This window comes from Hyperolius riggenbachi, chromosome 4 (assembly GCF_040937935.1).
Source record: "Hyperolius riggenbachi isolate aHypRig1 chromosome 4, aHypRig1.pri, whole genome shotgun sequence".
Lineage (NCBI taxonomy): Eukaryota > Metazoa > Chordata > Amphibia > Anura > Hyperoliidae > Hyperolius > Hyperolius riggenbachi.
The window spans coordinates 484,249,361-484,274,708 of record NC_090649.1 but is presented as its reverse complement, the minus strand read 5'-3'; the positions used below and the strand labels follow the sequence as shown (position 1 = coordinate 484,274,708).

At 47.5% G+C, this 25,348-nt stretch overlaps 1 protein-coding gene across 1 annotated transcript in view; it reads left to right on the top strand.

The window, feature by feature from the left end:
* HAAO (3-hydroxyanthranilate 3,4-dioxygenase) overlaps nucleotides 1-25,348 on the top strand; it is a 75,975-nt gene that overhangs the window by 6,092 nt on the left and 44,535 nt on the right. Inside the window, exons 2-3 of the mRNA XM_068279710.1 lie at nucleotides 9,336-9,414; nucleotides 16,287-16,370. Coding sequence (XP_068135811.1) covers nucleotides 9,336-9,414; nucleotides 16,287-16,370 — 163 coding nt within the window. The remainder of the gene's footprint in view (nucleotides 1-9,335; nucleotides 9,415-16,286; nucleotides 16,371-25,348) is intronic.

Here is a 25,348-nt window from a genome sequence, read left to right as displayed (position 1 = left end):
TACTAGGAGTCTAGGACACTCAGTCACTGTGTTCATAGGCTACTAGCTCCTGCGTGCGTGCACTCACTGTCTGAGTGTACACACACCCACACTCCATTTCCTTCTGATCGCTGATTGATTATCGTAATTAGTTAGTTCTACTTACTGTTACTACTTACTCTTACTGTACTAGGAGTCTAGGACACTCAGTCACTGTGTTCATAGGCTACTAGCTCCTGCGTGCGTGCACTCACTGTCTGAGTGTACACACACCCACACTCCATTTCCTTCTGATCGCTGATTGATTATTGTAATTAGTTAGTTCTACTTACTGTTACTACTTACTCTTACTGTACTAGGAGTCTAGGACACTCAGTCACTGTGTTCATAGGCTACTAGCTCCTGCGTGCGTGCACTCACTGTCTGAGTGTACACACACCCACACTCCATTTCCTTCTGATCGCTGATTGATTATTGTAATTAGTTAGTTCTACTTACTGTTACTACTTACTCTTACTGTACTAGGAGTCTAGGACACTCAGTCACTGTGTTCATAGGCTACTAGCTCCTGCGTGCGTGCACTCACTGTCTGAGTGTACACACACTAAATTTACTTGTGATTACTACTGATTATTGTAACTGCTAGTTGTACTTCCTGACTGTTACTACTTACTTACTGTACTAGGGGACACTCACTCAGTCACCTCACCAACCAACCCACTCCATTAAAGTACCCCACTTTTCACCCGCCCTTTTACAAAACTTTTGTCTATACGCCCAAAACATTTAAGATGTCTGGAAGTGGCAGCCAGCGCGGTTTGGGCAAGGGGAAGGGCAGCAAGGGAATCAGGAGGAGAGGGAGCAGCATTGTGGCAAGCCGCGGCCGCGGGCGCGCCACCATGCACAGTTCCGCAGCAGCAGCAGCAGCGTCAGTGGCTAACATTCCTCCCATAGCCACTGGCCGTGGACGCCTTGGGCGCCGCCCAGCAGGAGCATCTGCAACTCACGCTGCAGAGACACAGCAGCAGCAGCGTGTAGCACCTGCTCCCATTTTCCTCCAGCCGGGTCGGAAACGTCCCATTGAGGAAAAGGATGCAGACACTGTGGTGCAACTCATGACGGAGGATGAGCAGCCCGCCATCAGCTCTGCATCCGAGGCCTCCACCCTCACCACCACCACCACCACCACCACCCCTGTTCGCAGCAGCCGCCCAGCAGGGTCTGGGGGGGAGGCCAGTTCACCGTCACTCGCCGACCTGTCATTCAGCAGTCTTTTGACCCCAGGCATCATGAGTAAATTGTCTGCTGTTGTTGGCGATCTTGAGGAGGAGATGCTGATGGGCACTTTGGGGGATGAGGGATTGGACAGCAAGACTGTGGCGACAGTCAAGCAGCCCATCCATGCATCAGGAGAGGAGTTTGGGGGGTCCTCATCCCAGCAGGACATGTTTCAGGAGGGGGAGGATGATGATGACCCGGTGACAGACAGAGACTGGGTGCCACCACCTCCAGGGGATGTCGTCCTCAGCAGCTCTGAGGAGGAGGAGGAGGATGCTCTTGTGGGCCTTGCAAGGAGGCGCATCATTGCAAGCATTGGCAGCAGCAGTAGGCAGGTCCCACAGCCTGCTGGTGTCTCAGGCTCAGCAGCAGCAGCAGCAGCATCTGCCAGTACCACCACCAGCCGCACCCAAGCCCCCCCCCCAACCACCACAGGGAGACAGGCAGCAGCGCTTCCATGCCGTAGGGGGATGTTTAAGTCACCAATCTGGCGATATTTCACCATGCCCACTGTGTACAGCAAGTACGCCACTTGCAACCACTGTCAGCGGAAGTTGAGCAGAGGTGCAGACCCCTTAAAGTTCTGCACCAGCTCGCTCATCAACCACCTTGCGGCTAAACATTTCCACCAGCATGAGGAGTTCCAGAGGCTGAAGGCATCTGGTGCTGGCAGTGGCACCACACCCATCACTGCACAGCCTTCAGCAGCAGCAGCAGCAACAGCAGCCACCCGCCCTCCTGCTCCTCCAGCAGCACCAGCAGGAGTGCGGAAATGCACTGCTCCTCCCCCCTCTGCAACTCCTGCCGCCGACACTGAGGCCTGTTCTGGCAGCCAGTCCTCAGTGGCCTCCTCTGCTGTGTCTGCTGATTCCCGTGTCAGCAAAAGGCCACGCCAGAGCCTTTTGAGCGAGTCCTTCCAGGGGGTGGTTAGGGCTCTGCCTCCCAGCAGCCGTCGCGTGCGGCAGCTGAACGGCTTGCTGGCACGGGCCATGTGCTCCCAACTCCTGCCGTACACGCTCGTGCAGGAGGGGAGCGACATTCGTGCGCTGCTTGCTTGCGCAGCCCCAGACTGGCAGCTCCCCAGCAGACACTTCTTTGCCCGCAAGGCCATTCCTGCACTGCACCGCTTTGTGATGGCCAATGTGGAGCGAGGGCTGGAGCACGCGGTTGGTGAAAGGGTCCACGTCACCATGGACTCCTGGAGCAGCCGCTTCGGGACAGGCCGCTACCTGTCCTTCACTGTCCACTGGGTCAGCTTGGTGGAAGGGGGTGAGGATGGGAGAGCAGCAGCGGGCACAGCAGCAGCAGCAACACAGTGGGTGGTGCCACCCCGCAGGCTCAGGGGAACTGCAGCAGGTTCCTCCGATCCTCTGCCATCCTCCGGCACACCTGGCCAAACCCCCCGCCTCAGCAGCAGCGTGAAGGCCCGCCACTGCCAAGCGCTGCTGCACTTGGTCAGCCTTGGGAAGACCAAGCTGACGGCAACCCATGTGTTGGCCAAACTCCAGGAGCAGGAGAGGATTTGGCTGACCCCCAGAGGCCTCAGAGTCGGAGAGGTGGTGGCCGACAATGGGGCCAATCTGGTTGCCGCAATAGACAGGGGAAACCTGACCCACATCCCCTGTCTTGCCCACGTGCTGAACCTGGTGGTGCAGAAGTTCCTGCGCACCTACCAGGGGATGGGCGAACTGCTGGAAACTGCAAGGAATGTTGTGCGTCACTTCCGGCGCTCGGCTGCAGCCTGTGCGAGCCTGGAAGACGTGCAAAAGGAGCTGGATCTGCCACGCCATCGGCTGATCCTTGACGTTCCGACTCGCTGGAACTCCACCCTGGCGATGTTGGAGCGTCTGGTTGAACAGAGGCGCGCTGTCAAACAGTACCTTGCCCTGGCCACTGTTTCCGCAGCTCAGAGAAGGGACAAGACCAGCAACTTCCCGTCCATCGTCCCCGATGATGACTGGAGGCACATGCAGCAGGTGTGCTTAGTGCTGGCTCCCTTCCTGCAGGCCACAAACATGGTGAGCAGGGACCATGCTATGGTCTGCGAGTGGGTGCCCCTGGTTTCTCTGCTGAACAGGGCCCTCGATGCTTTGCTGGAACAGGGAGCGGCAGCCTTGGACCAGCAGGAGCGGCAACCAGCTGCGCAGTCCACCTCTGAGGGGGAGGAGGAGGAGGACTTGGTGAGGGCCCTGACCTGGCTGCTGATGAGGGGGATCAGCACAGCGCAGCTGAGTTGGTGCGGGGGTGGAGAGAGGATGAGGCGGCAGAGGAGGAGGATGAGGACAGCACTGACGTCGATGTGCCAGCAGACGTGGCCCGCCTCTTCCCAATGGCAGCGCACATGCTGACGTGCCTGCGCAGGGACCCCAGGGTGATCCAGATGAAGCAGAGGGAGGACATCTGGATCAGCATGATGTTGGACCCACGCCTCAAGGGGAAGTTGAGCCAGTTCCTGCCGCCTGCAGGAGGAGACCCAGCGCAACAAATAAGGAGCTTGCAGCAGGCCCTTGTTGAGCGCTTGGAGGAAGCCTTCCCCCAGCCTTCCACCCCCACTGTCCAGCAGCCAGCACAGAGGCAGCAGCAGGTGCCTGCATCCAGCAGCAGCAAGCGCCCCACAGACCTGCTGTCTCTCAGCCACGAGCTCTACAGGACTGTAGAGGCTCCGGCAGCAGTGACTAGAGAGGAGATGCATGCAGCAGCATCCTCCTCCGGTCACAGCCAGCGCCTGACCCGCATGGTGGCTGACTACATGGGGTCGTACAGCGGGCTTGACAGCGATGCCCCTGTTGATCCCATGGAGTATTGGGTCAAGCGCATGGAGATCTGGAGCGAGCTGGCGCAGTACGCCCTGGAAGTGCTGTCCTGCCCCCCTTCCAGCGTGCTGTCCGAGCGCTGCTTCAGTGCAGCTGGTGGCGTGGTCACCGAGAAACGCTCACGTCTGTCTCACAAGTCTGTGGACAGACTGACGTTTCTCAAGATGAACCAGGCGTGGGTGGAAGGCGAGTTCCTGGCCCCTGTTGTCGGCGAGAGGGGGACATGAACTGGCTGCCGGAACCATCGTTAATGTGCCTTACCACCCTTTACCACCTCCTGGCTCCTGCTCACTAAGCCAGCCTGGTTCACTTTGACTATTACGTCGCCTGCAGCCACACATTTTACACCTACAGTGGGCTGCTGTGTACTGCCCTTCTGCTGTCTGTCTGTGTTTCCCACTGCCAGGGTACACAGAATTACCTTCTGCTGCCACTCTGCCACCAGCTATTACGTCAAACAATAGCTATATTGGTTGCAAAACCAAAACCAAACAAACCATTAAAAAAAAAAAAAAGGTTTAATTTTTCTGAGGTGCCCGGGTTGAAAACTGTGTTGTCCCAGTTGTGTATTGGACACAATGTGGGCTGCACGACCGCTGTCTGGGACCTTCTGTTGTGTTTATTTACAGCCCTGGTATCACCGCTAGGTACCAGGGCTATTATGTCACGCTGCCTACCTGCTGCCACACTCACACTGCTCCTCCATACCTCCTCCTGCTGCTGCTGTCTGTCTGTCTGTGTTTCCCACTGCCAGGGTACACAGATGATTTACCTTCTGCTGCCACTCTGCCACCAGCTATTACGTCAAACAATAGCTGCTCGCCTACTCCTCCATTCCTCCTCCTGCTGCTGCTGTCTGTCTGTGTTTCCCACTGCCAGGGTACACAGATGATTTACCTTCTGCTGCCACTCTGCCACCAGCTATTACGTCAAACAATAGCTGCTCGCCTACTCCTCCATTCCTCCTCCTGCTGCTGCTGTCTGTCTGTGTTTCCCACTGCCAGGGTACACAGAATTACCTTCTGCTGCCACTCTGCCACCAGCTATTACGTCAAACAATAGCTATATTGGTTGCAAAACCAAAACCAAACAAACCATTAAAAAAAAAAAAAGGTTTAATATTTCTGAGGTGCCCGGGTTGAAAACTGTGTTGTCCCAGTTGTGTATTGGACACAATGTGGGCTGCACGACCGCTGTCTGGGACCTCCTGTTGTGTTTATTTACAGCCCTGGTATCACCGCTAGGTACCAGGGCTATTATGTCACGCTGCCTACCTGCTGCCACACTCACACTGCTCCTCCATACCTCCTCCTGCTGCTGCTGCTGCTGTCTGTCTGTCTGTGTTTCCCACTGCCAGGGTACACAGATGATTTACCTTTTGCTGCCACTCTGCCACCAGCTATTACGTCAAACAATAGCTGCTCGCCTACTCCTCCATTCCTCCTCCTGCTGCTGCTGTCTGTCTGTGTTTCCCACTGCCAGGGTACACAGATGATTTACCTTCTGCTGCCACTCTGCCACCAGCTATTACGTCAAACAATAGCTGCTCGCCTACTCCTCCATTCCTCCTCCTGCTGCTGCTGTCTGTCTGTGTTTCCCACTGCCAGGGTACACAGAATTACCTTCTGCTGCCACTCTGCCACCAGCTATTACGTCAAACAATAGCTATATTGGTTGCAAAACCAAAACCAAACAAACCATTAAAAAAAAAAAAAAGGTTTAATTTTTCTGAGGTGCCCGGGTTGAAAACTGTGTTGTCCCAGTTGTGTATTGGACACAATGTGGGCTGCACGACCGCTGTCTGGGACCTCCTGTTGTGTTTATTTACAGCCCTGGTATCACCGCTAGGTACCAGGGCTATTATGTCACGGCGAGCTGCCTGCCTCATTGACTGCCTGCTGCCACACACTCATCCTCCTCCTCCTGCTGCTGAATTTACCTCCTGCTGTCTTTGTGTTTCCACTGCCAGGGAGCACATACAATGGCGCTTCCAACATGCGTGCGCCCACCAGCTATTTGTTACGCTCAAAAATAGCTGCATTTCTTAAAAAAAAAAATTGAAAAGAGAAATACGTGAAGAAAAAGAAGACGATATTGAAAAGGAAGGAGAAGATGAAGATGAAGAATAAGAAGAAGATGAAGAAGAAGATGAAGAAGATGATGAAGAAGAAGATGAAAAAGAAGAAGAAGATGAAGAAGATGAAGAAGAAGAAGATGAAGAAGAAGATGAAGAAGAAGATGATGAAGAAGAAGAAGAAGATGAAGAAGATGATGAAGAAGATGAAGAAGATGAAGAAGAAGAAGAAGAAGAAGAAGAAGAAGAAGAAGAAGAAGAAGAAGAAGAAGAAGAAGAAGAAGAAGAAGAAGAAGAAGAAGAAGAAGAAGAAGAAGAAGAAGAAGAAGAAGAAGAAGAAGAAGAAGATGATGATGATGATGATGATGATGATGAAGAAGAAGAAGAAGAAGAAGAAGAAGAAGAAGAAGAAGAAGAAGAAGAAGAAGAAGAAGAAGAAGAAGAAGATGAAGAAGAAGAAGAAGAAGAAGAAGAAGAAGAAGAAGAAGAAGAAGAAGAAGAAGAAGAAGAAGAAGAAGAAGAAGAAGAAGATATAGAAGAAGAAGATCGAGAAGAAGAAGAAGAAAGATAAAGAAGAAGAAGAACAAGTATATACAGTAACACTACTGAACAAAATTAAGGACACAACTTCTCTTTCCACATTTTTTTTTAAAGGAACATCCCCACATAATCACTTGCTGTTGTTACTTGGAAAAAAAGAGGTTTCTTGCATCATTCACCCTCAAAACAAGTGTTGGAAGCTATTTAAGGCCAATTCGAATAGTCAGCTCGAATAGTTAGCTCGAATACCGACTCGAATAGTGAGCTCGAAGTCCGAGGTCGAATCGAATAGTAAAAATTATTCGACTCGAATATTCGACTGACCTCGAATAATTTACTATTCGAATTCGACCAAACTCGAATTTTAAAAAGGGGTATTTGAGCATCACTGCTGGCCCGTCCATTCCCCAGACCTGAATCAATTGAGCAGATCAGGGACATCATGTCTCGCTCCATCCACTAACGCCACGTTGCACCACAGACTGTCCAGGAGTTGGTGGATGCTTTTACAAGTCTGAGAGGAGATCCCTCAGGAGACCATCCGCCACCACATTAGGAGCATGCCCAGGCGTTGTAGGGAGGTCATACAGGCATGTGGAGGCCACACACACTACTGAGACTCATTTTGTCTTGTTTTAAGGACATTACATCAAAGTTGGATTAGCCTGTAGTGTTTTTTTTTTATTCTACTTTAATTTTGAGTGTGACGCCAAATCCAGACCTCCATCGGTTGATACATTTGATTTCCATTGATCATTTTTGTGTGATTTTGTTGTCAGTACATTCAACTATGTAAAGAATAAAGAATGAAATAAGAACATTTCATTCATTCAGATCTAGAATGTCTTAATTTTGTGTACCCTTTTTTTGAGCAGTGTATATTGACTATATAAACTATAGATTGCAGGTAGGTAAACAGAGGCGCGAATAAGTATAACATCTTTTAAAAAACATTTAAAAGGGGGAAGTTGGTGGACTTAACCTCCCTTGTAGAGAAAACAGACTGTGAGATGTTACTACTACCAAACGTGCAACGCGTTTCGCAGGTCACAATCCTGCTTCATCAGGCAATAAATTGGAGAATGCTGGGGAAGAGAGAACAGGGTGCCAGAGGACACTTGGCTCAGGACCCACAAGAAATGGTATAACATACAAATTGTACTAAGCAGTAATGTATATGATAGTATCGACAGTGGTTCAGATATGTAGGTAAAAAAAGGGCATGCTATCATCAAGTTACACGGCTAGGCACATAATTTGCATAATTTTGCATAAATTAATTTAACAACAATAAATATGAGCAGTTAGGTAAGGTGCACGTTTGTAGGAGTGGCTGGTAAGTATAAAATAAAAGTGCATGTCATATGTATAGACCATATGTATATACAGTATTAGCCAGTGGGTAAATACAAGTGCATGCAAAGGTGTTTATCATGTGTTAGCCAATGTAAACTATAGAAGTTATTACTGTGATTTTCTGTGGGAAACCGGAAACCAGATTTATACTTTTTTCGACCCTTATGACAACTTTTTTGCTTCACCTCCATATGCAGCAACCAATCTCTAATGCCATGTGCAGCCTCTCTTCCATGTGCATCTCCTCATTGTAAGCCTTCTCATTCATATGCAGCAAGCCCTCTTTTTTATCCAGTTGGAAACAACTATCTAAGGCCCTGATCTGTGTGTCCTTTCCAGAGGTGTATCCCTGGAAGAAAACAAAGTGGTAATTATTACCACATTACCCCACAGATGGGCCCCCGGAGCAGTATTTACTTCCAGGTATAACTCCTGCAAGTCCAGGGGGCAACATGGAGTTAATTTAAAGCACCACTATTGCGAAAAAAAATTACATTTAAAATTCATGTAATCACATACAAATAAGGAGTATGTTTTTTCCAGAGTAAAATGAGCTGTAAATTACTTTTTCTCCTATATTGCTGTCACTTACAGTAGTTAGTAGAAATCTGATGGAACTGACAGTTTTTTTTACTAGTCCATCTCTTCATGGGGGATTCTCAGTATTTCATTTATTCTTTACAAAAGCACTTCCTGGAAAGTATCTATACAAAGATGCCAGTGGACTTCCCTACCTGTTTGAAAACTATTCTGACAGTTGGTCTGAGCAAATGCCAATCACTAAGTGCTTTTGTTTTAAATATAAAGAAAACCCTAAGAATTCCCCAATGAGGAGATGCGCTGGTCCAAAAACTGTCAGTTCTGATTTCTACTACCTACTGCGACAGCAGCACAGGAGAAAAGTAATTTGTAGCACATTTTACTCTGGGAGAAATGTACTTTTTATTTATGTGTTTTCGGGTATTTTAAATCGTACAATTTTTCGTGAGAGTGGCCCTTTAACATATTTATGTTCTGAGTACATTTATCCTGATCAGTACACTTTTCTGCTATACCGGGTAGTTATTATTATAATTCTGAAGTGTGGTTGAGCCTTTTCCCATCTGCTTGTTTCTAATTTATGCTTAATGCAGCAGAGAATCCCAAGTCGGGGTATAAACACAATAAAGTAAGAGCTCAGCGATGGAACGCGGCATTCCGGCGTGACTAAGAATGAGTTTCCGAGAGAGACGGTAATTAGGAGCGCGGTCCGCGAGTGATATTATGTGTTAAAGTTTTATGTTTATTTCTCGCAGGCACAATGGGCAGCTGAAGGTGATGTTTATTGGAGGTCCGAACCAAAGGAAAGATTATCACATTGAAGAGGGAGAGGAGGTAACTTTTCATTTAAATATTTTGTTATTTAATTGATCTGAATTATATTAAAGTGGAATCTCAATCTATATTACTCCTCTGATCCAACAGATTAACAATACCATAATAACCTATAGGAACAGATTTCTGTCTGCTTCCAAACTGACAACCAACCTGTTTAGTACGAAATTTACTAGCGTGTAACTCTTTTCTTTGTGACAAAATCAATCCGGCAACTAACTACAATTAGTGCTAAGTAGAGTCCCGCTTGTCCGGAACTCAACTAACCAGCAGTCTCAACCCACCAGCGCAACCAGCCAGCAGTACTCACAGTGGTGAAGGGATTCGTAGGATGGCTGGTTGCCTGTCGGCCCACTTTAGGTAGTGATCTGTGCTACCCACAGTGTGCCAACAGCCACCGAGCCACTCTAGGGAAACCTATATAAATAAATGCAGAGCTGAATTGAGAAGTTGCGGTGGCGTCCCTGCAGTGTGTCCCCGCTATACCTGGCTCACTGTAACGATTGTGGAATTCTCTCCGTGATCAGCGCACAAGACGTGCGCTGACGCTGCGAAAATCCTCCACAAGCGTATGATTTGAGGGAACCCAGCAAAAGGTGCAATGCACTTGTAGAGGGAAATTCCTGTCGACAGGTGGAGCTGTGGAGTGCAGAGGAACAGCTCCTCTGCCCTGCCACAGATGCAAGACAGGAATTGCACGAAGGGAAGAAAACGCAGGGCAAGATAGCCCTGAAAGAGAGAGATCAAAGCGACAGAGGGTATGTGTGTTCACCAATCTAGTCGCCACCCTGCGACGATGAACACACAACCAGGAAGATAAGGTGAGAAGGCAATCGCCGGAGATGGCGGTTGCTAACAGCGACACAAGACCGAATAAGCACAGATGAGGAATGTATGTATGTCCACCAATCTAGCCGCCAACCTGCGACGGCGGACACACAACAGAGGAAACCAAGTAAGAACGCAATCGCAAGAGAAGCGATTGCGAAAGAGAATGAGCACAGGGATAGAATGTATGTATGTGCCCCAATCTAGTCGCCAACCCGCGACGGTGCACACACAACAGCAGATATGAAGTAGGAACGCAATCGCGAGAGAGGTGATTGCCAGAGGTGACACAAGGCTACAGCAAGGCAGAGCATGAGAGTAGCAAAGGCACAGCAAATCATGCAATGAGAAGATAAGGAAAATAACAAACGCTAACTAAACACAAACACCGCACTCATTCGCAACAGCGAACGCGTTTTCTGCGCGGTCTCCACGTGATAAGCACAACAGAGACAAGCACGCCTAACTAACCACCGACAGACAAACATGATACAGAGGACGCAAGCGCTTGCTTAACGGTTACCTCACCGAGCCTCCAGCCACCGTTCGTAGCAGACAAGATAGATACACGAAAACAGGAGTAAGTGAGAGATACGATCCACTGCTCTTTCCGCCAGAGCAAGTGCGATCCAAGTACAGCAAGAGAGTTGCAGACCAGAAGCATCCACAGCACTAGTGCAAGGCGAGTGCGATCCAGGCAAGACAGATCAGAAGGGGCTACCAGTAACAACCGCTGTTCCGGTTAGCACCCAGACACACAGAACAATTTCCTGTCGACCACCGCTGGGACAGGACAATCGCAACAGACAAACAAACAGATATGCAATCCTAACTGCACTAGGGAACCTGCCTAGTGCAGTCCCAGGAATTACTCTAAGCTAATCTTTAAACAATGAGCAAGGCTGACACTCCAGGAGTGTATCACAGGACTAACCCTTATGACCAGCGAAGGTCTGTGATATCACATGGTATTTATAGTACAAACCTCCAGAGGATGAGGCTAGGAAATTTGCATGACCAACGTATGCAAATTCCCCAGCAGCAAGCTGCAAAACTGACAAAAGGTCTCTCTTCCAGAGACCTGCAGAATGCAGACCTGAACAGTGGTCAAAAAGCTGCCTGCCTGCGCAGGCAGCTGAGCGGATCATTACACTCACCTTGCTAACCTATACTGGGGCACCTATACCTGGCTAACCTATACTGGGGCACCTATACCTGGCTAACCTATACTGGGGCACCTGTAGCTGGCTAACCTATACTGGGGCATCTATACCTGGCTAACCTATACTGGGGCACCTATAGGTGGCTAATCTATATTGGGGCACCTATAGCTGCTTAACCTATACTGGGGCACTTAAACCTGGCTAACCTATACTGGGGCCTCTATACCTGACTAACCTATACTGGGGCACCTAAAGCTGGCTAACCTATACTGGGGCACCTATACCTGGCTAACCTATACTGGGGCACCTATACCTCGCTAACCTATACTGGGGCACCTATAGCTGGCTAACATATACTGTGGCACCTATACCTGGTTAACCTATACTGGGGACACTTATACCTGGCTTCCTATACTGGGGGGCACCTATACCTGGCTAACCTATACTGGTATACTTGGCTAACCTATACTGGGGCACCTATACCTGGCTAACCTATACTAGGGCACCTATAGCTGGCTAACCTATACTGGGGCACTTATACCTGGCTAACCTATACTGTTCACCTATAGCTGGCTAACCTATACTGGGGCACCTATACTTGGCTAACCTATATTGGGGCACCCATAGCTGGCTAACCTATATTGGGGCACCCATAGCTGGCTAACCTATACTGGGGCACCTATACCTGGCTAACCTATACTGGGGCACCTATACCTGGCTAACCTATACTGGGGCACCTATACTTGGCTAACCTATATTGGGGTACCCATAGCTGGCTAACCTATATTGGGGCACCCATAGCTGGCTAACCTATACTGGGGCACCTATACCTGGCTAACCTATACTGGGGCACCTATACCTAGCTAACCTATACTGGGACAACTATACCTGGCTAACGTATACTGGGGCACCTATAGCTGGCTAATCTATACTGGGGCACCTATACCTGGCTAACTTATACTGGAGCACCTATAGCTGGCTTCCTATACTGGGGCACCTATACCTGGCTAACTTATATTGGGGCACCTATAGCTGGCTAACCTATACTGGGGACACTTATACCTGGCTTTCTATACTGGGGGCACCTATACCTGGATACCTATACCGTGGCACCTATACCTGGCTACCTATACTGGGTGCATCTATATCTGTCTACCTATACTTAGGGCACCTATACCAGGCTATCTGTACTGGGGGTACCTATACCTAGTTACCTATACTGGGGGGATAGAATTCAATACAATAACCTGTATTGAATTTAATAGAAAAAAAGTAAGTAAAAAAAAATACTTGAAGATTATTTGAAATTAATTGTACTACTCGTTGCAAAGAATTTCCTGGGGAAATTGAATGCCAGGAAGGTTAATGCTATGCATATAGAGTGTGGTATACAGCAGCAGTGCAGCGTAATGAATCAATCAAATGTGCTCTAATAAATATACATACAGAACAGTAAAAGATTTAGGCATGTATCTCATGATCCCAGGATGCTGCTCCGAACTCCCAACAAAAGCCATAGCCGGCAACAGTGGGCAGCACTGCCACATGCACAAACTCAGGAGAAAAGTGCATCAAATATCGGCTCTTATCTTTGTCTTAATTTACAATTTATCTCGTGTTATCTTTTTATCTAATGAACTATCTTTTTCCTTGTTGTAGAGGCAAAAAATAATGGTGACGATACATTACTCGATATTGCGGCCCAATCGATCTTTTGATTGAATTCTGTCCAAAATCGATCAAATGGATTGATCAGGAATGACGGAAAAATCTTGGGCACGAGGGCTCAAATGGTTGGGCGGCAGTAAAGGCGTTCGATATCATGATGACCAACAGACATGATGGACCTCCGGCTGGTGTCCCTCCCCTGTGCCCAAGCTAAGTGATTTAAAGCCTCACCCCTCAGCCAGCATGACTCCTGGTCTCCTCCAGTTTTTGCCAGCATTGCTAGCATCTGTACCATGTGACACTGGCACATGTGACATCACAACATGTGTCAAGTCTCGTGGGACTGGTTCTCGTGGTTATGCCGAACAGTGGAGGAGGCCAGACGTCGCGCTGGTTGAGAGGTGAGACTTCAAAGCCTTGAGCTCAGGTGGGGGTGGGGGGGGGGGCACTTTACACTTGAGGGGGGAGGGAGGAGTCTGGCAGGCGGTGGAAGCAGGACGAGTTCTAATAGATAGATTACATGCTGACATATTTTGGCAATCACTATGCAGTGTGTGGCCAGGTCATAGATCCCTCTCGGATCAGATTCGATCAGAGAGGGATCTATGTGATGGGTGGTCTGCCCATTTATTGAGTGATGTATGGCCATCCTATGTTAAATGGATTAACTGATAAGTACATTTCTCCCATATACGGTAAAGCCTTAAAGAGAACCAGAGACGAAGCACCCTCATGTATGTTACCAAATATATCAATGGGAACATGACAGTAAACACCTACCCTGCTCTTTCTTTCATTCTTCTCTGCTAAATCTGCCTGTTATCAGCTCTGATAAGAATCCCCAACTGAGCATTGCCCCGAATGATTATAGCTGAGTCAGTCTTCTGTGATGTCTTTTCAAGCCCAAGCCCGCCCTCTCCTGGCTCTGCTTTCCTGCTATGAGGATACATAGCAGGAAATCAGAGCCACAAGGGGGCAGACTTGGGCTTGAAACGACATCACAGAAGACTGACTCAGCTATAATCATTCAGGGCAAAGCCAGACTGAATGCTCAGTCGGGCATTTTATCAGGGCTGATAACAGGCAGGCTGTTATCAGCCTAGTTATGCAAAGAGAAGGGTGAGAAGCATGCACTGAAATGCTCATAGGCTTGAAGGAGTGTTTATTTATCTTTGTATTTGTCAGAGTGGTGCAACTAAATATTTTGAATTAAAAAAATGTTTGGTTTGGGTCCGCTTTAAGGTTAGGCAGCAGGAAGGGGGGTTTTAGGGTTAGGCATCAGAATGAGGGGTTTTAGGGTTAGGTGTCAGGAAGGGGGGGTTTAAGAGTTAGGAGTCAGGAAGGGGGGTCTTAGGGTTAGGGGTCAGGAAAGGGTTTTTTATGGTGAGGTTTTATGGTGAGGGGGTTTTAGGGTGAGGTGACAGGAAGTGGGGTTGTAGTAAAATATGGGTAATATTTACCAGTTTTTTACTCTAATTGTTACCATTGTAAATATTTTTTCATGTTCATTTGGTGTGCAATATACAAAGGTATTTATCATTTATACTTGTTTCTGCTTTAACCCCCACCTTTTTAAAGTGAAATGAAACCCAGCGTTTCTTCTTTGCTCAAAAAGATTATTTACAGCATATTATATACTACCACCATTTTTTTTTTACTAGAACAGCATTTAACTAGTTAAACACAGGAGTTACAAGCTCCCTGCAGAGAAAGCTGGACTCTTCTGAACTGGAGATAATGTTATCTTGTGTTTACTTAATTGTATCAAGTGAAGAATGTGACACATTCTCTGACTGTGCAGACTCTCCTGATCACAGACAGGCACTTAGAAAGTATTTATGCTTAAATTAAAAGATGAATAAAACCAGTTATGAATAAAATGCAAAGTCCGCTCTCAGAGCAAAAAAAAAATGTACTTGGGTAACTTGTAATTTCTAAATGAATAATAATACTTATGCACAAAAGCAAATATGATAACCGTATGGCGTATAAAAAGTAGGAAACATGTTTTTATTGAATATTATGTCAGGGTTTTATACCGATTTAATACCGTTATTTTAACATATTTATCAGTCTAACGGAGATAACAATAACATTAAAAACATAGTTATATATGATATTTTGAAATTTTAACATATTTATTTTTCTAATGGAGATAAAGATGAAGAAATGATAAAAAAAAATTAGTTAAAAACAATATTTTGAAATTTCGGCTTGACCTTCACTCATTCTGAAAAACACTGTAAACATATTATTATTATTATTTATATAGCACTGACATCTTCTGCAGCGCTGTACAGAGTATATTGTCTTGTCATTAACTGTCCCTCAGAGGGGCTCACAATCTAATCCCTACCATAGTCATATGTCCAGTGTAGTGTATGTATAGTAGTCTAAGGCCAATTTTGGGGGAAGCCAATTAACCTATCTGTAAGTTTTTGGGGATGTGGGAGGAAACCAGGGGACCCGGAGGAAACCCACGCAGACACGGGGATAACATACAAACTCCTTGCAGATGTTGACCTGGCTGGGATTCAAACCGGGGACCCAGCGCTTGCAAGGCAAGAGCGCTAACCACTACGCCACCGTGCTGCCCACCGTGCTTAAAAACGTATTGTGTAAACATGGAAAGTAGAAGTGTTTTTGAGACTGAATCAGGCACAGCTACTGGGCTGTCAGCTTGTGTCTTATTTACAATACTCCCGCCTCTGTGTATCAGGTACGGTACAGGGGGCCTCGGAAAAGCTCACAGCTTGAAAAAACAAACATCTCTATCAGGGCACAAGTGCAGGGAGATTACACTACTCCTGTCAGCCAGAGGGGAGAAAAAAAACGTCCAAAGCTGCTATTTCAACTGCTCTCCTCACATATGAATGTCCTGCTCCATAGACACGTCAGGAAAGTGGATTACTGATGCCATGCATAACCATTTAAGTGTGATGTACTGTATCTCTCTTGTTTACTACAAATAGCCCATTTACCTTTTTTCAATTATCAGACCTCTGGCAGAAATAAATTATTTATTTAACTAAAAAGCTATTCATTCACTGTAGTGCCCCTTTAAGGTACGCCTGGTTCAGAGCCATAAAATGAATAATGTCTACTGAAAGTGACAGTTAGATTTGAAAAAAAGTCAAAAGGTGAGGGAAGGAATATTACAAGTTCAACTGTATGAACAGAAATTCTTGCGTAACAGTTTTTTTCTTTGTTTAGTTATTTTACCAGCTGGAAGGAGACATGTGTCTGAAGATCATAGAGAATGGGGAACACAAGGACGTGCACATTAGAGAAGGAGAGGTACGTCAGATTCCACAATGTCTCCCATTTTTTTGGCTAGAATGTTTTAATTTTGCTACCCAAAAACTTTTTTTTTCTTTTATCGGCCGACTATGTTTATTTCAATATTTCTCGATATGCAGGAATGTCCAATCCCAGTCTTCGAGGGCCGCATCCATGAGGCAGGTCATTTTGGGGAACGGTCTTCCCCACGCTGTGCCTGACCTGGGCGCCACCACAGACAAAACTATGGCCGCGCAGCAGTGTAATTCGGGTGCCGGCATAAGCTGGACCATGAATTACTTCTCTCTCCGAGTGGCTATGATGTAGAGGTGGAATAGTAATTAACACCACCTGGAATTTCAAGGGCAGCAGGGTGAGCCGTCAATCGGCACACCCTGTGCCAAAGTGACCAAGCGGCGAAACGCCATGTACTCCCATATCCATTCCAGTGTTTAGGATGGACTGAGAAATGGAGATATGTGTTCTGCTTGAAGAACCACACCGTTCCTGATTCAGTGCCATTACCCTCCCTGGCGGTAATGCCAAGCTGAGCTCGGGCTAGCCAAGGATAAAAAAGTAGCGTGGTTCCACCCCTACAGATTATCTTCAATATTCAACATGTACACACAGAACAGGGTTTTTTCATGAACCAAAGTTCTCTTTTTATTCTCCCAAAAAATTTTCTTCAGAAAGTTGGTGATAAATGTAGATACAACATCAGACCATCACTTCACATAAAAATGCCTGACACGTGTTTCGCGGCCATAAGCCGCTTCCTCAGAGGCACATCATAAATAACACATCCCCGTTCCAGGACGTAAAATGACCACCAACACAATCTGAAAGAAGTGAAGAAAGATCAGCCCAAACGCTGTCCCAGTGTGGATAAACTACACTGAAGTAGTAGTAGTTTATCCACACTGGGACGGCGTTTGGGTTGATCTTTCTTCACTTCTTTCAGATTGTGTTGGTGGTCTTTTTACATCCTGGAACGGGGATGTGTTATTTATGATGTGCCTCTGAGGAAGCGGCTTATGACCGCGAAACACGTGTCAGGCATTTTTATGTGAAGTGATGGTCTGATGTTGTATCTACATTTATCACCAACTTTCTGAAGAAAACATTTTTGGAGAATAAAAAGAGAACTTTGGTTCATGAAAAAACCCTGTTCTGTGTGAGCTTGGGCTAGCTGCCTGAGGCTCAATGAGGGTCAATGGAGGGCAGTGGGATCTTTTACTCACCTCCCGGGGGATCCAGACGTCGGTAGCCATTCTTCATCCTGTCCTCGGAGGCTCTGAGTCACTCTGGTGAGATCACTGTCATTGATCTCCCCAAACTGTTACAGCACCACCCGGAGGACAGAGGTAAAATTGCAGCACTGAAGCCCAGGGAGGTGAGTGAGTTCAGGGGCTGCTGCTAGCTTTCTGGCAGCATGATTATTTCCTGATTTTAGTGTCTGAAATGTTCACAAAAGACACTAAAATCTGGAAATAATCATACCGCCAGGCAGGTTAAATAGTTTGAGTTGCACCAAAAAATGTGTGAGGTCCTCGGCCCTTGCGCCTCGAGGACTGGAGACTGGAGGAAATCCTTGCACCACATGACTATAGTGGCAGAACAGCTAATTATCTAATCTTTCAGTGTTCCTATCTGTGGTCCTATATGACCCCAAAAGAGGGTAAATACTCTTGTCACGTAATAGAAGATAATTTTAAAGAAAAACTTTAACCAAGCATTGAACTTCATCCCAATCAGTAGCTGATACCCCCTTTCCTACCAGAAATCTTTACCTTTTCTGGAATTGATCATCATCAGGGAGGTCTGTGTGGCTGATTTTGTGGTGAAAGCCCTCCCACAGTGTGATGTCATGACCATTGTCCTGACAGTTTGCTGTCTGTGAACCTTGTTGCATTGTGGGAAATAATTTACTAGCACGATGGTCATGTGACTGTTGTATCATAAGATCTACGACCACCACGTCAGTAAATTCAGAAGGTGCTGTGGCTTAACAGGAACAGCTAAGTAAGTAACTATAATATATATTGCACTCCATGCTAATCTATGCTAGGAGAAGGACAGGCCCGGATTTACCATAAGGCACTGTAGGCACTTGCCTACAGGCGGCTGATGATGAAAAGGCGTCTCACTCCCCTCCCCAAGTGGCTCCTGTAACGATCGGTGTAACACAGAGAGGGTCTTATTACCGGTGATCTGCAGTATCCCCGAGAATACAGATATACAGTATACCCGATTATTGATGATCTGCAGTATCACCGATAATCAGATATATCTTCTAACCTCTGGACACCTGAGATATGAGAGTGTTTAGTGCAGCAGTAATACTTTGAGGAAAGCACCTGTGAGATAGGTGCTAGACAGTAAGAGGTATCTCTGGATCAGATTCCTTCCACAGGTCTGATGCTCCCCAAGGGGCGGAGCCAGGCTGAGGGAGTGGGAAGGACAGAACGTGAGTGACACCAAGGAGCAGTGTCACTAATGGATCTGTGAACTATCTCTTAACAGGAGAGATAGTTCTCGAGGTCGGACAGGCCAGGTCGTAACCACACGGACAGATGCAGTACAGAGACAGGAGACAGATGAAGAATCCTGGAACTAGCAGAGTTTGGCAACAAGGTATCAGAAAGACAAAGGTACAGAATCAGAGATCAGAAGAATGGTCAGGAAAGCAGAAGGTCATAACAGATAATCAACAATGCCTAGACTTGAGTGTGAGCTCCAAGATTCTCACGCTCCAGGGACTGGACTAGAATAATAACAACAATACAGATGGTACAGAATTCCTAGACTAAGGTGTGAGTTCCTTGGCCATCAACACCTTGGAAACTGGTCTAGATAAGAATACAAATAATAACAGAATTCCTAGGCTAAGGTGTGAGCTCCGTGATCATCAACACCTACAAAACTGTCTAATAACACAGATACTGACAAGGTCAGTGTGCTACCACGTAGTGATCGCAACGCCAGACACCAGATGAATGACCAGCACCCAGTATATATACATTAGCGCTCTCCAGCGCCTCCCCTAAGTGCTGGACCAATGAAAGTTGCTGAATTTGTCAGCTGACCGGCTTGGTCAGCTGACCCCCTTCTGACTGCCATAAAGGCCCTGCCTCTCTGCGCGCGCGCGCGTCCTCCTAAACCAATGTGGACTATCAGTCCCAGCCACACCAGTCATGTGTTGTAATGTTTCTGCTGTGTTGGGTGCGGAAACCGCCGCACCGCTGTCCGTGCGTGCGGCGTTTTCTCCGCATTCCACATTACTGAGAGGAGCAGGCCTATGCGTGCAACTTGCCGCATTGGACGCGGAATCCGCCGCTCTGTTGTTAGAGCATGCGGCGGTTTCTCCGCGCTCCGACTGCGCGCCAGCTGCCATGTTGAACGCGGAGTCAGCCGCCTCACTCTGAGTATTAGAGGTGGCTTTTCCACGTTTCCTCACAGTACCCCCCTGAGGAGTGGACTCCTACCAGGTTTCTCGGGTTATCGAGTGTGGAATTCCCTTCTTAATTTGTCCGCATGCATGCGACACTCAGGTACCCATGTTCTCTCCTCCATACCATACCCCTTCCAGTGCACTAGATACTGTAGTGAGTTCTGCACTACTCGTGAATCTAAAATTTTCCCTACTTCATACTCAGGTTGGTCGTCTACAATGACAGGAGGAGGAGGAGTGGTACCCACATGGACTGCTGGCTTAAGCAGGGACACATGAAAAGATCTTACACCACGCATGCTAGCAGGAAGATCGATGGCATAAGTAACATTGTTGATCTTCTTGGTCACAGAAAAGGGGCCCACAAACCTGGGACCTAACTTGGGTGAGGGTTGTTTCAGGGTTAAATGACGTGTGGACACCCAGACCAGGTCTCCTGGTCGGAACTTCCACTCTAAGGACCGTTTCTTGTCAGCTTGACCTTTCTGACTTTGAAAAGCCTTTTGCAAATTGCTTTTCACAATCCCCCAAATGTCTTTGAACGACTTTTGCCAAGCCTCCAAAGCACGAAACGGAGTGGAGGCTACTGGCAATGGGGAAAACTTGGGCAACTTTCCAGTTACCACCTGAAACGGAGAGAACCCAGAGGAAGAGCTTTTCAAATTATTGTGCGCAAATTCTGCATATGGCAAGAACTTGACCCAATCAGTTTGTGCTTCTGCAACATAGCACCTCAAAAACTGTTCCAATTACTGATTAACCCTCTCCGTCTGACCATTGGTCTGTGGGTGGTAGCCCGACGAAAATGACAGTTCCATGCCAATTTGATGGCAAAATGCCCTCCAAAATCTAGAGACAAATTGGACTCCCCGATCTGACACTATGTTTTCCGGAATGCCATGAAGTCGGAAAACGTGGATGATGAAAAGATCGGCCAACTCCTGGGCTGAGGGGAGTCCTTTCAAGGGCACAAAATGGGCCATTTTACTGAAACGGTCGACTACCACCCAAATGACCGACATGCCTTCAGACCTTAGAAGCTCACCTACAAAATCCATGGACAAATGGGTCCATGGTTCACTCGGGGTGGGCAAAGGCTGCAACGTTCCCACAGGTGCCAGATGGGAGGGTTTGCTTTTTGCACACACTGCACACTCTCTGACATACTCCTTGCAGTCTGTGCCAAAGAAGGCCACCAAGCACATCCAGCAACCAAGTCTTGCGTTCTGGAGGCCCCTGGGTGCCCAGCATTCTTGTGTGAGTGAAACATCTGCAAAACCTGAAGACGAAAAGGCAATGGCACAAACATAACCCCTTCAGGCTTTCCCTCAGGGACATCCTGCTGGAAGGGACCTAAAGTCTTTCCAAGTTTCTGTGGCTCCCAGTACTACCTTCTGTGGAACAATGGTTTCAGGTTCTGAGGGCTGTGCTGTCTCCGGCTCAAAACATCTGGACAAGGCATCCGCCTTAATGTTTTTACTAACTGGAGTGTACGTAATTACAAATCTAAATCTCGAGAAAAACAGTGACCACCGAGCCTGATGGGGACTCAATCTCTTAGCCCCCTCAATGTATTCCAAATTTTTGTGATCAGTGTAGACTGTAATCGTATGTTCTGCTCCTTCTAACCAATGACGCCATTCTTCAAAGGCCAACTTAATGGCTAGGAGCTCCCTGTTGCCTATATCGTAGTTTTTCTCTGCTGGAGAAAACCTCCGGTAGAAATAGGCACACGGGTGCAATCTTCCCTGCAGCCCAGAGCGTTGAGACAGCACAGCCCCTACTCCAACCTCTGAGGCGTCAACCTCTACAATGAATGGATAAGAGGTGTCCACGTGTCTCAATATGGGTGCAGAGCAAAACAGTTCTTTCAAAGCGGAGAAAGCGGCCAGAGCTTCGGGGGACCAATGGTTGGTATCTGCCCCTCTCTTGTGAGACTGGTGAGGGGTGCTATGACTGTGGAGTACCCCTTTATGAACCTCCTATAGTAATTCGCAAACCCTAGAAATCTCTGAAGAGATTTGAGTCCTACTGGTTGAGGCCATTCCAGGACAGCAGAGACTTTGGCGGGATCCATAGAAAGGCCCAAGGTGGAAATTATGTATCCCAGAAAAGCGACAGATGTCACCTCAAAAATGCATTTCTCCAATTTAGCATAAAGCCTGTTTTGTCTGAGCTTGTGTAGCACGAATTTGACATGAGCCCTGTGCTCAGAGAGGTTGTCTGAGAAGATCAATATATCGTCCAGGTATATTAGGACAAATTTACCCAACACCTCCCTGAAAACGTCATTAATGAGTACCTGGAAGACGGGCGGGGCGTTACACAACCCGAAGGGCATCACCAGATACTCGTAATGCCCGTCGGGTGTGTTAAAGGCCGTCTTCCATTCATCGCCCTCTCTGATCCGCACCAAATTGTATGTACCCCGCCAATCCAATTTCGAGAAAATCTTGGCATTGGTGACCTGAGTGAATAAATCGTCTATCAAAGGTAATGGATAGCGATTTTTTAACTGTGATTTTATTCAGTCCCCGGTAATCAATGCATGGCCGAAATCCTCCGTCCTTTTTTTTTTACAAAAAAGAAACCTGCTCCGGCAGGTGACCGGGACGGACGAATAAATCCCTTAGCCAAGTTCTCACGGATGTATTCTTGCATGGCCACCTTTTCTGGCCCAGACAAATTGTAGAGATGACCTCTAGGGGGCATACAACCTGATCGAAGATCAATCGGGCAATCGAAAGGGCGATGTGGAGGTAGTTTATCGGCAGCTTTGGGACAAAACACGTCCGAAAACTCCGCATATTGTTCTGGAACACCCTCCACATGAATCCTGGTCTGGCCTAAGGTCACCTTCACTAAACAATGACGAAAACAGTGGGCTGACCAGCTCGTTAGCTGACCGGTAGCCCAATTTATCTGAGGGGAGTGAAGGTGTAACCACGGCATGCCAAGGATGATTGTGGAGGTTGTCATGTACAATACAAAAAACTGCAATTTCTCTCTATGCAGCACTCCTATAGTGACTTCTACCTCCGGTGTCTGAGACAGCGGATGGTTACACTGTAAGGGGGAATCGTCCACTGCCGTAACCTGCAGAGGTGGTTTGACCGGGGTGAGTGGAAAATTAGCCGCTGAGCCTGAATCAATAAAGGCCTCAGAGACTTCAGATTTATCCCCCCATTCGATCATACAAGGAAGGAGTAACCGCTTATCCTCTAGGGGTAAGAGCTGTACGCCTAGGGTATTACCCCCAACTACTCCTAGGCATTGGCGTTTCCCGACTTTTTAGGGCAATTTCGTACTCTATGACCCCCCTCTGCACAATAAAGACACAACTGTTCAGAAATCCTGCGTCTCCGCTCCACCTGCGACAGTTTTGACCGACCAATCTGCATTGGCTCAGGGGAAGGTGAGACGGGAAGAGACGGAGTCACTGGAGGTGCAGCGTAAGACACCATTTTAACGTTGTTTCTACCCCGAGTCTGCCGTTGATAACGTAATCTGCGATCAATCCTGATTGCCGATGGAATGGCCTCATCTACGGTTTTGGGCTTGGGCTGACTTAACATAAGATCAGAGACTTCATCTGACAACCCTGATAAGAAACAGTCTAAGAGAGCATAGGTGTCCCACCTGGCTGAAACTGACCACCTCCTAAATTCGGCAGCATACTCTTCGACCGGACTCTTGCCTTGACGCAACAACTTGAGCTTCCGGTCAGAAGTCGAGGGAATGTCTGGATCGTCGTAAATTACTGCCATAGCCTTAAAAAATTTGTCTACAGAGGTTAGAGATAAATCTCCAGCGGGTAAACTGTATGCCCAGGTCTGGGAATCGCCTGATAACAAAGTTTTAATAAACGTGACCCTTTGGGCCATGGTCCCTGAAGATCTAGATCTCAACTCAAAGTATGACAAAACTCTACTCCTAAAATTTCGAAAGTCAGATCTGTGACCGGAAAACTTTTCAGGTACAGGCATACGTATGTCTGTGCTAGGAGGAGTTCGCACCTCGTCCACTGCCGTCTGGAGGGTACGTAAAGAACCGGACAAAGCGTCAAATATAGCTTTGTGGTTACCCAGCACTTGATTGATGGAGTCCACCGAAGTGGTAAGTGCGCCCAGACGGTCAGTGTGTGCGTCCATTTGCATTTTTTGGTCTGGCGTTCTGTAACGATCGGTGTAACACAGAGAGGGTCTGATTACCGGTGATCTGCAGTATAACCGAGAATACAGATATACACCCGATTATTGATGATCTGCAGTATCACCGATAATCAGATATATCTTCTAACCTCTGGACACCTGAGATATGAGAGTGTTTAGTGCAACAGTAATACTTTGAGGAAAGCACCTGTGAGATAGGTGCTAGACAGTAAGAGGTATCTCTGGATCAGATTCCTTCCACAGGTCTGATGCTCCCCAAGGGGCGGAGCCAGGCTGAGGGAGTGGGAAGGACAGAACGTGAGTGACACCAAGGAGCAGTGTCACTAACGGATCTGTGAACTATCTCTTAACAGGAGAGAGAGTTCTCGAGGTCGGACAGGCCAGGTCGTAAACACACGGACAGATACAGTACAGAGACAGGAGACAGATGAAGAATCCTGGGACTAGCAGAGTTTGGCAACAAGGTATCAGAAAGACAAAGGTACAGAATCAGAGATCAGAAGAATGGTCAGGAAAGCAGAAGGTCATAACAGATAATCAACAATGCCTAGACTTGAGTGTGAGCTCCAAGATTCTCACGCTCCAGGGACTGGACTAGAATAATAACAACAATACAGATGGTACAGAATTCCTAGACTAAGGTGTGAGTTCCTTGGCCATCAACACCTTGGAAACTGGTCTAGATAAGACTACAAATAATAACAGAATTCCTAGGCTAAGGTGTGAGCTCCGTGATCATCAACACCTACGAAACTGTCTAATAACACAGATACTGACAAGGTCAGTGTGCTACCACGTAGTGATCGCAACGCCAGACACCAGATAAATGACCAGCACCCAGTATATATACACTAGCGCTCTCCAGCGCCTCCCCTAAGTGCTGGACCAATGAAAGTTGCTGAATTTGTCAGCTGACCGGCTTGGTCAGCTGACCCCCTTCTGACTGCCATAAAGGCCCTGCCTCTCTGCGCGCGCGCGTCCTCCTAAACCAATGTGGACTATCAGTCCCAGCCACACCAGTCATGTGTTGTAATGTTTCTGCTGTGTTGGGTGCGGAAACCGCCGCACCGCTGTCCGTGCGTGCGGCGTTTTCTCCGCATTCCGCATTACTGAGAGGAGCAGGCCTATGCGTGCAACTTGTCGCATTGGACGCAGAATCCGCCGCCCTGTTGTTAGAGCATGCGGCGGTTTCTCCGCGCTCCGACTGCGCGCCAGCTGCCATGTTGAACGCGGAGTCAGCCGCCTCACTCTGAGTATTAGCGGTGGCTTTTCCACGTTTCCTCACAGCTCCCTCCTGCCTTCCCTATGTAGAGTGCTGATGAGAGTGTAAATGGTTCAAACAGGTCTCGGCGTTTCATTAACCAGATCTCTCT